Source organism: Columba livia, chromosome 1 (genome assembly GCF_036013475.1).
Source record: "Columba livia isolate bColLiv1 breed racing homer chromosome 1, bColLiv1.pat.W.v2, whole genome shotgun sequence".
NCBI classification, from domain to species: Eukaryota; Metazoa; Chordata; class Aves; order Columbiformes; family Columbidae; genus Columba; species Columba livia.
In genome coordinates this window covers 24,213,131-24,229,001 of record NC_088602.1, presented here as the reverse complement: position 1 = coordinate 24,229,001, position 15,871 = coordinate 24,213,131, and the positions used below count along the sequence as shown (strand labels likewise).

General features: G+C 46.9%; 1 protein-coding gene across 6 annotated transcripts in view; it reads left to right on the top strand.

Moving 5' to 3' along the window:
* Positions 1-4,349, top strand: part of KATNAL1 (katanin catalytic subunit A1 like 1) — a 46,350-nt gene extending 42,001 nt beyond the window's left edge. For all 6 annotated transcript variants that reach the window (XM_065051133.1, XM_065051093.1, XM_065051117.1 and 3 more), the window contains one exon: positions 712-4,349. In XM_065051133.1, the coding sequence (XP_064907205.1) occupies positions 712-910 (199 nt within the window). In that variant the 3' untranslated portion in view covers positions 911-4,349. The remainder of the gene's footprint in view (positions 1-711) is intronic.
* Positions 4,350-15,871: the final 11,522 nt, after the last annotated feature.

Here is a 15,871-nt window from a genome sequence, read left to right as displayed (position 1 = left end):
AAAAACCTGGGGAAGGAGAAAATGTAATTTCAGACTGCATGTGGGTCACAGTGTGAGAAATGAGCAGTGATCTCTGTGCTGGCGGCCACGCTGGCGGCACCCGAGCTGGAGGGCCGGCGCGGAGCAGGTAGAGCGTGAGGAGCCACGGGCACCAGTGGCCTCAGCCCCACGGGGCTCATGTCACTGGTGTCTGGTGCCTCCTGCTCTGCCCGTCACAGGTTCAGGTGCTGTGTGCGAGCAGGCGCCAGAGCTGGGCTGCGCTCTCAACACTTGCTGACTGGCCTTTTGGGCTGCACGGTGGGGAGCAGATTGAAATCTAAGGGGATGGGGCTGCAAAACCAGACTCCTCTAAAAAAAAAAAAAAAAGTTTTTGAGTGCAGTTCCTCTCCCACCCTGCCCTTTCCTGCACTGTAAAACTTCATCTCCATGAATCATTGTAAAAGGTTTTCAGTTTTATAGTTTTAATTATCTCTGCACATTTACCATATGCTTAAATGGATTTTGGTACCAGTGCATTCTTTATGTTGAATTAATGTAGTGATCTGGGAACATGGAAGCTAGGAAAGATGTGAACGGCATCTTCTATGGTAAATAAGTGGTCTCTTAAGCGTCCCTGGCAGTGGTTTCTAGCAAGAGAATACAATCAAAATTCATAGGCTTACAACACATGCTGCTGGCAATTAGCTCCCATACATTGTCCTGTATTTCCAGGGATGCCTCTTTAATGGCAATGAGACGGCGTATTAACGGCTTAACTCCAGAAGAGATTCGTGCACTTTCTAAGGAGGAGCTTCAGATGCCGGTTACCAGGGGGGACTTTGAGCTGGCTCTGAAGAAAATCTCCAAATCTGTTTCTGCTGCAGACCTGGAGAAGTATGAAAAATGGATGGCGGAGTTTGGATCTGCTTAATCTCAGTGACAGCTCTCCTTTGGTACAGTTTAATGGCTTTTGTTGTTTTCACTTGCAGAATGAGTTAGGAACCCTTTTGAAGGTTTAATAAAAGGTCTGCCTCTGCCCGCATCCCACCCCCTTCTGGTGACAAGATCTTTAAAACTCCATTTGCCTTTAACAGGAATGAACACAATAATAAGTTGATATTGTAAAAGATATATTATCTCTGAATAGTAAAATAAGACTAACAGGTACTGAAAAAATATACTTGTGAGGCTAATATTTTTATTTTTCCAAAGAAGAGCAGTGTTACTTAACCTCCTCATAGTCATCTTTAATGGCTGGAATCAGTAAATCAGCTGGGGATGTGACTCCAGAGATGCTGACGAGGGCTTGCTGTACCCCCTGCTCTTCAGTGCCACATTTCTGTTGAGCTGCTGACTCTGCTTCCCTTGAATGTGGCACCGAAGTAACTGTGCTCTCTGCTTGGATACTCAGAGCAAAGCCTGTGGATTAATTGGGATTCCACTGAGGAAATGAGGATCACTTTTCCATCAAGATAGGAGCTCAGCTCTCCTCCCATGTGCTCCCATTTGGAATCGCTGTGATGTTACCTGTGACGACTTCTGATGGAAATCAGAGGAAAAGGGCCTTGAATGCTCTCAGTCTGGTTTGTGCTTGATCTCTGAACATAGTTTGTACCAGTTTGACCAGTAAATACTTTGAAGTTCGACCGGTAGGCACTTTTTTACATCTTGCACTTTTGTGCTTATGTATAACCTTATACTTTGTCTGTGTTGTCTAGATATTATTATTTAAGTACCAAGAGTTTATTACAATAAAGACACTAATATCAGGGCCGTCTTTAAAACACGTGGCTGTGGACTTCCACTTCTGTTTAGACATGAACTCTTTCCTAGCTTTACTAGGCAATGGAATTTGCTCCTATTTATGTTGCAGAACTGTTAATGCTTAATTTTTTAAATGAAGATTTCTTAAAAATTTATAAATGTTATTGATTTAGGGAAAAATAATCTGTACGATCTTATTTATGTTGTTATCTGTTTCTTCCCACATACAAGTGTGGGGCTGAGAAGGGCTGGGATATAAACTCCAGCATGAGAAATTCTCTCTCTGCAGTATAACTCTTATGCTGACTATGTGAAATTTGCACAGACTCGGGCTGTGAGTCTGACATACAAAGGTTTCCCATGGTAGGAATGAGAAGAAGTCTAATTTACAGAGGAATGCGCAATGTCACAAGTTTTTGGTTATTTTGTGATCTGGGCCCAAAGTACCTTGGCGGATGCGAGTTGCTGTGCAGTTCGGTATCTATTCTACCCTCCAGCTCTCTGCTGAGACTCCTAATGGCATAGCCAGGTGTGGTGAACTGGGGTAAGAAACAGATAACACCGCCTCTTGAACAGGAGTATATCTTTATTTGCTCCTTTTTGCTGGTTCTTGGAAGTTCCCAGTAGTATCAGTAATTCAGCACATTGGTCTCTTGGGCCATGACATATGAACCACGGCGGCAAATACTGCTCAGGTGTGTTTACTGCTCAATACAGCAAGGTCTGTCAGGATATGTGCCTGACAGCTCTGCAACATCTGTCTGATACATGAGTGACTTTTGAAGCTGTTTTACCATTGTGGCTTTGTCTGTCAGTATTCCTTTTTCTTTCTTTGTATGTCAGGACATACAAAGGATTGATCCTGTCATTTTAGAGGGCCGCCCCAAATTGCATGGAGAAACACCATGGAGGTTCTGTCAGTCTTACATTTGATGTGAACCTCAAATGGGGGCTTTAGAAGCATGTTTCCATGTGGTACTCCAGAAAAAAATACCTTCTGGGGCCCCCAGACTGGTTGAGACACAACTGCTGTTCATCTCTTTTCAAGAACAGAGCATCTCCCCTGACTAGGCCCTGTTATGCTCCTGACAGGGAGGTTACTGCAGCAGGAATGTCAGCTTCTACCCTCTTCACCTCCAGGAAGAAAGAAGAGGTCCAGTCGCTTCTTTCCTGACTAGTTTGCATTAACTGCACAGTAGAGCCCTTGGGATAGATTCACCATACATGTGACTGTCAGACTAAAAGGAACAGCTCTCTCTGCACTGGAAGATGAGCAAGCAGAAGCCATGTTGACTCTTTATAATTTTTGGATAAATTCCAACCAGGGCTAGTCTGTTCCTCCCAGGGAATAACAGGACCTTTATAGAGAGACAGCTTTGAAAACATTGCTACAGTCTGTCATTTCCTTATGAGAGCTGTAGGCTGTAGCCATTACTCTTTGTTTGTTTTACTGCATTAGAAATTAATAAAGCTACATGAATCTTTTGTGGCCAGTGCCAGACTAGCACTTCAGGGTCTCTCACTAGAGAGGCCATTGCTGCCCAAGGAGCTTAGTCCACACAAGCAGGATCTAGAAGGGAATAGACATGAATCCAAATGACTTGCCCTGTTCAGAGTAGTGCTGGGATTCAGCTGCTGCTGCTGCTTAGGGAGGTCTAAGTACCAGTTTTCTCAGTTCCATGTTGCAAGCAGCAGTACCCTTCCTGCTGATGAAAGCACAGTGTTTAGCAAAAATGTCATTCCTTAGCTCTTTGATGCATCTTCTAATTTAAGGCATTAAACTTCCCTTTTGGCTGTTAAGCAAAATTCACTGTACTGGGTATTCCCTCTAGTAGGATTTATTCAGGTGCTGCAGCCTTTTTCTCTAAAGGTCATGATTTCTACCCCGAATACATTTTTTCTTGTACTGGTCCTTTCCTGCTGCAGAACAGAAAAGTGAAACTTTCCAAGCCGTAGATGTTTACCTGTACAATGGTTGTGCCCAAGCGTTACACACTGACTTGGGCCCTGCTGGATCAGGCACCCTGCAAGACAGAGACCATCCCTTTGCTGCTGAGACTTCTCAGGACAGGGCTCTGACCCCGTGTGCTGACCCTTACATCTTTCCCGAGTCACACTGGTGTGCTCGCCTGGGTGGGCTTGGGAACGGGTTATTAACTCAAGAGGGGAACCAGCAGCGAGGTGCGGCAGGGAGCAACCAGGGAAGGAAGGTCAGGCCAACAGTGGCAGCAACTAAAGGCCCTAAGGATGAGCTTACGGCTCAGCCTAAGTCTGGTTCGTGTCCCACTGGTGGAAACCCTTGTGTAGGGATGTTGGATTCTTCGTAGAGCAATGCACAAGCATATCACAGCTTGCTGCGACAACTTGTTCAGCCTGTGGCTCTGTGTGTGTGGAGATACACGTGCACACGTGTGTATATGTATATATGCACACACAATGTGTGGTGCTTCAGTAGGTTGTACCTAAATTACATTTTAAAATAAGTTTTAAAGCTGTGTTTACATGTCTCTTTCCAAACATCTGTGAAGTCTCTCTTGGGTGGCACTGTTAATTTTTGTACAATAAGCAATCTGGTTTTATGAAGTAATAAACGTGCATGTAGAGTCTGTTCGTGTGGGCTGGGCTGTGAATGCTTTGCTGGCAACTGTTTCCAAAGGCTGCCACACCATGCAGATCTTTTCAGTGTGTCACGGTGGTGCTGGACTCACCAAAGTCCCGGATGGAGAGCAGTTAAAGCAAAGTCTGGTTTTCTTGGATAACGCTGTCAGCAATGCTTTCCCTCTTAAATTGGCCTTTTGTTGCCACAAGCTATAAAATGGGGAACGCTTCAATGCCCAATGAGTGGAAGGAGAGTTGGGGAGAGGAGAGCAGAGGCCCCAGCAGATGTTCAGTGTTAGCACCTGATTCAGACCTCACAGAGCCAGGCAGACTTTATTACTTGCCCCTGGGCTGGAAGTGTAATCAGGCTCCAGAGAAGCTATATCATCAGCTGCCTGCTAACCAGGAGATTTTCAAGAGCAAAACTTCTGTTAGGAAAGAATTTTCAAACTTGGAAGGAGACCCCAAGTCTCTTGGGACTGAGTTGATTATTTGAATTTTCTCACTAACTTCCTTATGAAGGTAAGTGTAGTTTCCAGTGTTTCATAACGCCTTGAGCATGAAAGGGCGAGCAAGGGAAATTGCTGATCAAGGGATTTCAGGAGAGGTCGAATCTTTGCATAGGAAGTTCAGCTCACCTCAGTTTAAAGAAGACTGTGAAATAGCAAAGATGCACTGATGTGTTCTGACCATTATGAAGATGAAAGAGGTGGTGTGCTCTAAAGAAGTCCTGTATCAAGCGAGCAAAGACCTGGCTGTGCGGTCCAGGCACAAGGAGGTGGAAGCAGCAGAGGAAATAGTGAGAATTTGTCTGTTTTTGAAATAAACCATCCTGAATCCATTAATGGACTGACGATTCATTCTGACCTGTAGTGAGAGATAAGAACGTGATGAACTTGGAGGTGAAAGTGCTGCCAGGGATCCAAGTAGGGAGCCTGGAAGTGTGAGGTGGGTGTCAGCACCGTGGTGGCAGCTGGGACCCACTCAGTATGAACTACCCACCAAACCACACCGCCGGCACAGGCTCAGCCAAGCTGGGCAGGAGTAGTCTCAGCAGCCTTCTGGTGGAACAAAGCAGCCTGTATGAAGCCACCCATGTTGGTGGTGGCAAAGGTAGAGAGATGTTGCAGTTTAGAGAATGTGGCACACAGTCTTGTTTCCTGCTCCATGGGAGCGCTGTGCAACAGCTTGGCTGTGGCTGTAGATGCCCCAGTCACCCACATTCCAGAGCCAACTTCCACACCAACCTTAGTTAACAGAGCTGCAGCAACAAGTGGTGTTCCCACCTCCCTCAGCATAGAGACATTTGACCCGCTCTGCTTGCTGAGCCAGCCTGTCTTTGTGTGCTGGTTGTGACCTGTTCTTCTGATCCACTTACTGCATGTGCAGTTGTTTGGTACCTCTAACAGAGGAGCTCCCTTGGTGCAATACAGAGCTGTCTTTTGATCAGCTAAAGCACCATGCTCCTACACATCTCTGCACCTAGGTGTCTTGGAAAGATCCAGGCACTTTTCCTCTTCTTTAGAAAACCCTAACTAGCATTAAAAGTGTATGGGATGAGATATCTTGGCTAGCCTGGTTGCCCAGCACATGAACACAGACCTCAACAGCCAAGGAAGTGCCACGAGGAAAGTTCTGGTTTTATTATGAGGAGACAAAGTGTGGGGATGTTCCCACTCCTACTGCAGGAGTAGAGTTAGGGTCATGTTGTGTCCAAGCTCCATTTTCTGGGTTTTGTGTATTTGTGACTTCTTTGTTGTAGTAAGAACATTTTTCTCAAGAGTTAGTGGGAAGACATGGATTTTCTGTTCAGTGTCTGGGTTAGGGTTTTGGAAATCCCATGAGCTGGTTGGTACATGGAGCTGCTGAGCCCATTAATTAAACTGAAAGAGTGTAGATTTAGGTCAGATATAAGGAAGAAATTCTTCCCCATGAGGGTGGTGAGGCGCTGGAACAGGCTGCCCAGAGAAGCTGTGGATGCCCCATCCCTGGAAGAGTTCAAGGCCAGGTTGGACGGGGCTTTGAGCAACCTGGGTGGAACTAGATAATCTTTAAGGTCCCTTCCAACCCAAACCATTCTATGATCCTATGATTCTCAGCATGCTTACTTTTGGAGAAAAGCATCATGTACCCCAGTCTGGCTGTACAGTAAGCAGTGTAGCTTTGTGCAAAGCTGCTTAAATATTGTATTTAAAATATTAGTTTGGCAAAGAGAGAAGTTTTTCCTGCCAGTTTACAACTGTGTTTCTCCCATTCATGAGCAGCCCCTTGCATAAGTTGTCCAACTGATGTAAAATAAACTGTCTTGGAAGTAAGAGTTTTTTACACTTGACTTTGAAGAGCAAGAAAGGTAGAAAAATATTTGCCTGGGGAAGATACCGGAGTACTCAGGATGTTGAAAGCTGAAATTTCTTCCTTTTGTGGCTTTCCTTTTTGTCTAACAGTTACACTGCTGGGTTGCGCTTTCTGTTTCCAATTTGTTTTGAAATAATTACCATTGTTTATCCATCTCTCAGCCTTTGCAGATGAACTGGTTGCACAGAGCCCGCTTTTGCTTAGCGGTTGGTGTTCTTGCACAGTGTGTTGTGTGACATCTAATTGAACGGGCTGATGGCATGAGATCTTCCTTGTGAAGTAGAGGTCACCTGAACGGTGAAGGTGAGAGGAACGGCACTGAATGCCAATTGGACTGGCAGCAACAGGAACCATAGCAACTCAGCACAGGGTTTATAAATATAACTGAGAGGAAAAAGGGAATAACCTTAAGGAGTGGCTGACAACACTGCAATATGCATGTTGATAAAAACAGTGGTCTTTGCGTCTTTGCGAGTGAGAGGAACGTACATAACAGGTTGGAAGTGGCTTGGTGACCAAAGGTAGCCAACTGCAGGCACTGCTGACAGGTTTCGTCGCCCAGCCTTGCTGCTTCAAAACTTGCCAGTCTCCAGGTCACGTTTGTTACAGCCACTACAAAAACTGAATTTGACCTCCTAATAGCTTGTTTCTCATCTTGAAATATGTTCATACTTTGCATATGCTTTTTAGAGGGCTAGAAGAACAAGGGGATGTTAATATTGATGTTTTTCTGTAGGACCCTGGGGCACTGTTGCGCTGGATACCATTCGGGTGCACAAGAGATTCTGCAAGTGCTTACGGGGAGTTGGGGTGGTAGAAGGCTGAGGAGACTCAACTTGCCCAAGGTGCTGGGATGAATGGAAGAGACAAAACTGTGTGTCTGACTCCCAGTTCCTGATCCAAGAGCATACAGTAGTGTTCTTCAGTTGATTTTGATTTGCAGCCCCCTAGCATTTTTTCTACTGAGGCTGAACATCTTTGTATTGTGAATTAAACACAGCAAGATTTTTTTTTCTTAGATACCTTCTGCAAGCCCTTAACAACTAGCCTGTGGTGCTCCCGGGGGCTGCAGATAGTTTGCAAAGCACTGGCCCATGTCATCCTAAGTTTGCCTGACTTTCTTATGGAAGGGAGTCTATAATGGATGCTGTTGATTTAATTTTCTTCTTTTTAATCTTTTTAGTTTGCTCAGCAAGATGAAGCTCAGTGAACGTCAGGTGCTTCTGGGGAGTTTATTTACAATGTGTTTTCTTTCGTGCAAATTAGCGTTCCATCAGCATATGGCACAGCCATCTAAAATAAATATTTGGCTTTCCTTAATTTATACTTGTGTAGAAAGGTCCCTGAGTGTGCATATCTATCCCTCTATTGTATCTAATTAGACATTTCTACCACAGTGCTGGGTCACCAGGCTCCTTCCCCCGTGCCGAGGAGCTGAGAGCTGTGATTGACGCACTGCTTCCCTGCGTGATGGACCCGAGTGCCTCAGCTCTGCTTCCCTGTGTGGTGGACCCGAGTGCCTTAGCTCGGAGGGAGTGGGGCAGGCAGCTGGCCCCTCCACCACCAAGGCTGCCGGCAGCTCACTGGTGGCACTGCCAGGTCAGCCTCCCTCTTTAGATGATGGGAATTCTGATTTATTTAAGCTGGGAACCTGCCCAGCCTAAGCAAAGGCTTGGCTCCCCGTCCGTGGTCACCTCCTTCACCCGCCGAGGCAGCTGCGCTTTTGTGAGACACGAGCCCAAGCGAAGCGTGTGAGAGCAAACAAACAGCTCTGGCTGCAAGATGCTGGAGGAGGAGGCTGGGCAGCGGTGGGGTGGGATGGCACGTTGGGCTGCGTCCCTCTGTGCCCAGGGGCTAGGGAAATAAGTGTTGGGGAGAGGGAAAACGTTCCCCCGGCGTTCAATACGGACATGCATGGGAGAAGAGCAGGAAACTTATTTTAAAACAAAGGAACAAATAGAAAATTAATCAGTTTTAAGATGGAGTGGAGCCCCACAGCCAGTGACCCAGGAGGTCTTTTCCAACTCTTTGGCAGATCCAGATGTTTTGTGTTCTCACAAATTATTTGCAAAATTTCTACTAGTTTCCAATCTAAGTAAGTTCACACTTGATTTGTATCCATCTGATTTTGTGCTAATGTCATCTTCTATAATAGCAAATAGTTCTTAGTCCCTGCCACATCCCTGAATGTATTTATAGAGTCATCATATAAAGCAACACCTTGTGCTTTGTTAGACTGTATAAGCTCTTTCAGCCTCTTTTATAAGACAGATCCTCTTCATTAACCCTTTTTTCCACCTTAGCCCATTTTTTTTTTTTAACACAGACCACCAGAAGTGTACACCATGCGTCCATAAGCTGCACACAGCAAGTTACCCAAAAAGGCAAGGAAAAATTTGCCATCATGGTACATATTGCTGTAATCAAGCAAATAAACCAAGTAGTTGGTTGTATAACCTATGAGAGGTCAGAAGCTTTAGGAATATTGTTGAACAGCAACTAGGACTCATCGTTCCTGCACCAGCAGGGGGATTGGACTAGATGATCTATTGAGGTCCCTTCCAATCCCAAACACACTGTGATACTGTGATACTGTGATTAGATAACTGAGATGATGGTAGGCACTGGAATGCACAGGGAATGGGAGGAAGATGCAGGAGCTCGCCAGGGGATGGCAAGAAAAAATACTTGGGTATTCTCTTTGCAGACAATGCACACTTGCTTTGAGTCTACAGCATTTCTGGGGACGCTTGCATGCTGCCCAGACACAGAGGAAGAAGAGATTTGAGCCCATCTAATAAGTTCCAAGGACAGCACAGCCACCAGTAACTGTGGATGAGTGTGGAGTGATGGGTTGGATCACATCTACCTTCTGCCAGTGTCCCTGTCTCTGCCTTTCTCCTGTGTGTGCACAGAGCCCAGCCAGACATGGGTTGTCCTGGCACTCACACTTGGGTCCCCATGTGTGCCCCCTTGCTCTGTGCAGGACCCCGCTGGTACATGGTTCTCCAGGGCATGCTCCTTCCCTTTAAGCTGTCCAGAAACAACCAGCCTGGTGGTTACCTACCAGCAGGTGTCCTGTGGTCCCTCAGTGTCTTGGGTGCAGACACAGAACACACGCAACCTCAAACACACTGGTGTCTAAGTTGATCCCAAGCTCTGTCTCGGTGCAGTCCTCTCTCCCTGCAAGGCTCCTGGCTTTAGTTTTTCCCAAACCGAAGTTAGCCCAGCCTGGCCAAGCAGGACCAGCACACTCAAAGCAGTGAGACTGAGTGGGTAGCATGGAAATGCCGAGGCTGTGCACCTTCCTCCTGGCCCCTCCTGGCAAACACTGTGAGCTGGGGCAGATGGGACAGCATGGAGATGTTTTCCCAGGGGAACTGTAGGTCCTGGTACTAATTAGGCAGGAGCTGCTGGGAGACGGCAGAGGGAATTCTTCCTTTAGCAAGAGAGAGGAAGGCATGGAAAATTTGGGTGTTACCAAGAGCCCAAGGAAAGCTGAACATCCAGATCTTGGACTGTTGTACAGATGCTTCTCATGGCATCTTTCCCTTGCAGCACTGCACCCCTCAGATGCCGAGACACAGTCATCTTTCCCTCGGAGCACTCCTGCCCAACAGCTGCCCGTGGACCTGCTGTGCAGATGTGCTGGGCAGCAGGAAGGGTGGGGACAGCTCGGCTCTCACACATAGTGTGGTCCAGCAGGGCCAGCAAGTGGCTTTCTGACAACACCCTGCAGTGCAACAGCCAGGTTAGGAGAGATGCTAAGAGACAGACACTGCCCATGTCTGGTCCTTCCTTAACGAAACTTATTAACAAATCTGAGCCTCGGGAAAGGAGGACAAAAGAGAAGGGGGTGTTGGAAAGAGGTGTTTCTTTGCACCATGTTCTATTTTACATATCTGTCCTACATGGCTTCTTCTGGTTGTCTGTGGGGCCGGGAAGCCTTTTTTCCATCTTTGACTTATAGCTTTTGGCTCCTTTGTCTCAAGCTGTGGAGTTTTGGCACGATATAGGTAGACTGCACTTGTGATCAAACCAGCATAAAAATTTGGATTCATGTCTTCTCATTCACCCTGGCAAAGGGGATGAAGATTCAGGAGAGGAGGTGCTGAGTGGTGCACTTGAGGAGATGCATGAAAACAGCCAGGTCTTCTCATCTTCTAGGGTGAGGTCAAGCTCATTTCCAGCTAGATCTACCCTGCAGAGGGCTGAGGGTGCGCCTGGAGGAGGTGGCTGGAAATACCATTACTTACACCAAAAGCACTGAAAAGGAGATGATGAGTGTTCTCTGACTGTGGTCTATGGTCTGAGATAACATTTGATATGGCTTTGGTGGTTAAATCGTGGTTTCTCATAGCTGGTGAGTTTTGCTAACACGTGGTAAAACCAGTCCCTAGATCTGGGTTGCAGAAGGATTCAGATCCCCATATCTTCTCCTGCTCGGATAGATGGTTGTGTTCTGCAGCTGAGGCGAGGTAATTCCCCCCAAGAATCCCCCTGCTACTGCCGAGAATTAGTTGTCCCTTCTCTCTCCTTGCAGCACACTAGATTTTGATCTCTTACAAGAGATTTCAGGCTGATTCAGAAGAGTGCTGGAAACATTTTGTGGCCAGCAATGGTCTGTTCTCCTGACCTAAATAGTTATGGCCAGGCTGCCCATTCCCACCTGTCTTCTCCTGGCAATGCAAACCCATTTCTGAAGGAGATGTGGCATCTTCCCTTCCTTCTGTATGCTGGTGATCCTCTGTCCTGCCCAGTGAATACCCGTTAAGCATGTATGAAAACTTTCAGCCTTTTGGCTCTGTTCAGCGAGTCCAAGATGGAAATTAAAGCTGGCCACCAGCAGAGACATCACATCAGAGCTGCTGAGTGAGCTGCTGGGAATGAAATAGTGCCACATGTTCTGTGGACTGATTCTTTTCTTAAGGTTCATTATTTGTATTTTCCCAGCCCTCTCTTCTAGATCACCATGAAACCTCAAACACCAGGGCTGTCGCCCACAAGATCAATCCCCACGCCAAACACACAGGATACAGGAGAAGGCTGAAGCCAAGGGAGGAATCAGCTGCACATGGTAGAGGGTTGCAGCAGGAGCTCCAGTTGAGGAATGCATTTGCCATGTTGCTCAGTCCCCTGCCATGGATGAGGAGGCCAAGGGTCCATCAGCTCCTGTGTGTCACTGGGGCTTTGCCTGCTCCTTGCAGGGTGAAAGTGGAACACAAAGGCAATGCTGCTGCTGCCAGGCATGAGGCAGATGAAAATATGTCACTTTCTGGGGATCAAAAGTCAATCAGACTCTCCTCCTGGGCTACACGCTCCTTTACCAGGCTGCCTGCTCCCACCCGTCTGCCCTGCGGTGGGAGAATAAACAAACCCACCAACCTCTCTCTCCTCATGGGGAGAGAACAGAGGGTCCCATTACAGGGTTGTGCTGAGAAGATGTATCTTCCTGTGGACACAGCACCTCCTCAGAGACCTGTGGCAGAGGAGTGGACTGGTCGTGCGAGGTGCTGGACAGGCACGCAGGGAATGACCGCCCCATCCTCAATGAGGAACCCGGGGTGCCAGCCAAACAAGCTGAGCTGAGCGAAGGAAGAGGCGAGGGTGGCGGTGGCAGATGTAGCGTGCACGTGGACAGGCTGTGCTGGTGGCTTGTTGCTGTCCCCGATGCTTGTTAGCAGACCTATGGATGGTCTTCTCCAAGAAGCTGAAATCAAGCGTGGCCTTTGCTCGAAGGAAGCTGTCCAGCCTACAGCCATGGGTTGGCTTGTCACACAGCCAAGCATCTCCCAGGGCTGGCTGGGACACCGTGGGGTACGTGCATCTGGGTAGGGCTTTGCCTGCTCTTTGTGAAGACAGGGCTGGCACCTTTTCCATTTGCTGCTGAAGAGAGAGGGCAGTGTATCTCCCGGCTTGGCTTCTTAAAGGATTTCTGCTCCCACCAGGCTTTTTCAGCTGCTGCTATGTGGCACCAAGCTGGATCACTTGTGTCTCTGGGAAGCTCTGCTTTTCATGTTCAGGTTTACCTCGAGACAAATTAATTTTTTTCCTTGAGAATGAGTTTAGCACACTATAAAACAAATGGTTCAATATCTCCTCCAGTCCCTCAGGACTGATTGTGAATTTGCATTTAAGCCTTATTTTCTATTTAAGCCTCTGAGTTTTCTGTGTAATTTTCCTGTACAGAGAGGAATATGCAGCTACTGAGTGTGCAGAACCCACTTGCTCAGCCAGCACAAATCCCTTGAATAGAGTTTTCTACACCGTGTACATGGAGCTTATAAGCCCTTTGATTTAGGGCTCCTCGGGATATTATGCTAGCACCAGATTGGTAAATATTGAGATTTCTTAAGCTGCACAGAGGCTGCAGAGCACAAGAGCTCAGCTGGAAGGGATTCAAAGTCCTGCTGAGATTTGAATTCTTGAAGGCCACTTGACTCCTATAGCCAACAGAAAGCTCCCGAATGTGGCCATCTTCAGAACTATGTCCTTAAGAGAGCAAGAAATCATCAGGGAAAGGAAGGCTTCAAACAGCTTTTGAGATTCATAAGCACTTGAGGAAGATTTAAGAGCTAGAAGTAGCTTAATAGTTGCTTTACATGCCCAGCAGCTTTCAGTTTGTGCGTCCAGCAGCTGTAGCTGGGGGCTTGATGCAGTTTTCGGCCTCAGGGCTGGGTTCAGGGCATGAGGCTCCCGCTCAGAGCAGCTTTAGCTTTAAAGCAACTGCAGGAGTTTGTGTGCAAAGTGCTGACTGCAAATCTCCACCAGGAGAAAAACCGAGAGGAATGCGTACGTGCCAGGCTTGTTTAGAAACCACAGATGATTTACAAAGTGAGCTTAATTGGAATTTTCTCTTTGTGGCTTTCTGATGCGTTATTTTTCTGAGGCAGACGTGTAGGAGCTGTTTGAGAGGTCCATGTTTACTAATGAGGAGTTGCGTAATTTGGGATGTATTTATTAACTGTACATGTGCAGGATGGAGAAGTGACTTGAGCAGCAGCAGTGGTGCAGGAAAGGGTCTGGGTGTCGCAGGGCATCACCAGCTGGTGCCGTTCTCTCCTGGGGGAAGAAAGCACCTCTGGTCCTCATCCCCTGGACATCTGTCTCCAGTCCTGGAACTGTGGTTAAGAGAACAGGGGGGATCTGAGGGCCTCCACAGAAAGGCAGTAAGAAGCAGAAGGGGTGCAGAGAAACATGGCCTGTGAAGGAAAATCCTCAGAATGAGGGTAGCTACATTTTGAACAAGAAAACTTTGAGGTAGTTTAACCTGATAGTTTAAAAAAAAAAAATCTATTTTAAAAAAATATTTAAAAATCTAAAAAGGAAATATGCTAAAAATTTATTAAGAGGGAGAGGCCATACCTTTCTCAGAGTCTGCTGTGGGTGAGGCAGAGGGAAACAGGCTCGAGTTAACATATGGGATATGTGTGTTAAACATCAAGGGAAAGAATACAAATATTTCCCCAAGAAAAACTGGAAGTGTTGTGGAGATCTCATTCCAGGGAGATATGTCTGAACTACAAACTGTCCCACAGGAACAGCCCAGGAGGAGCCATTCTACCTGTGAGCAGGCGAGCAGACTAGGTGATCTTCCAGACCATGTCCTGATGAGTTCTGCTATGACTTGCGCTTTACAACCTTTAACCCCTTCTGCTACCTGCTGAAGACATGGGTTTATGAGCTGCATTATGAAACTACTGCTGGCACAGTGGGAAAAGCTCAGTTTCGGGAGCCTGATGACGTTTTTCTCAGCATCTCTGAGTATGACCACGCCAGCCAGAGCTTTGCTGAGCAGAGGTACTGCATCTGGCTGAGATGGTTGCGATACTGCATCAGCATTCACCTCCTGGCTCCACGGTCCTGGAGGTGTTCACATGGGAGCAGGCTCACAGCATCCATCCTCATACCCCGCTGTGTCTGAGAGCCCCAGTGCTCCCTCCCCAGCCTTAGAAGTGACCACTTTGCTTACTAACAGTTCATTAATTGCATTAGGGGACTGAGTTGCTTCCCCAGTGGTTTTGGCCAAGAGTGTGATGGGCAACCATAAAAAAGAGGCATATGAAATGAAACGTGGAATTTTATTTCTGTGAAACTGGTTTCTGTCACCTCCCAGGTTGTATTCAGGCAAACTCCGCTTGCTTTCCATTGCCCAGGAATCCCTGCCTCTACCCTGACACGCAGTATTAGCACCCAAATGTGTCTCAAACACCTCAGGAAATGCAGTACTCGTTGCTCACTTTGCAATTTTCTTCTGAGGGTTAACATCCTTATGGTTAAAAAGTGAGCCTGATTTCTAATTCAGCTCAGTGTGTTCTCCGGTGCCCATCACTGTCTATCTGTGTGCCTTTCTTGGACTAAATTTTTTGTATTGCCTTAGCATCCCGTATTTTCTCTCCACACATGTACTTATACACATCATCAAATCACTTCTCGGTTTTCCTTCTGACAAGTTACAGAGGCTGACCTCTAGAAGTCTCTCCCTGTAAGTGGTTTTCTTCAGCTCTCAAACCATTTTTTATGGCTCTTTTCTTCATGCACTCCAATTTTTTGATGTCCTCTTTAAAATATGGCACCTCAGCAGGATGCAGTATTCTTGTGTCAATCTGACCAAGGACATTCAGAGAGATAAAATCTCATTCTATTCCACTTTACAGTCCTGTTGCTTATACACAGAAGGACCAAATTAGCTCTTTCTACTACAGCAGACAGAAAAATAGGTCCCACATTTGAGAACCAGAAGGCTAGATAGCAGTATTAAAAAGAGAAAAATGGAGCCAACATGAAAGCAGAATTACAAACTGGGGCAGCATTAATAGCACAGTGTGATACTCGTCTGAACACATTAGTTGAAATAAAATGCTGAGGAAACAGTTTCCTCCCCTTCAGAGCCTGTTGCCAGCCTGCGCTGCTGCGATGCTCCTGGGCGGTGAGCAGGCTGGGCGCCGGGGCCCCCGGAGCGTGGCGGGGACAGTAGTTACTCCTGAGTTACACCTCTGTGCTTGGGAGACCCTTGCTAAATCATGCCAAGGTGTGAGGCAACCTCTGGTCTTCCCTGGGCTCACCCTGCAGCTGGGTGCTGTTAGATCAGCCCTGAAAACCATGTGGGGCCATCAGGGCTCCATGTACGTGAAGGCACCCCCAGCCCTTTATGCTGTCTTCTACATGCAAAGTC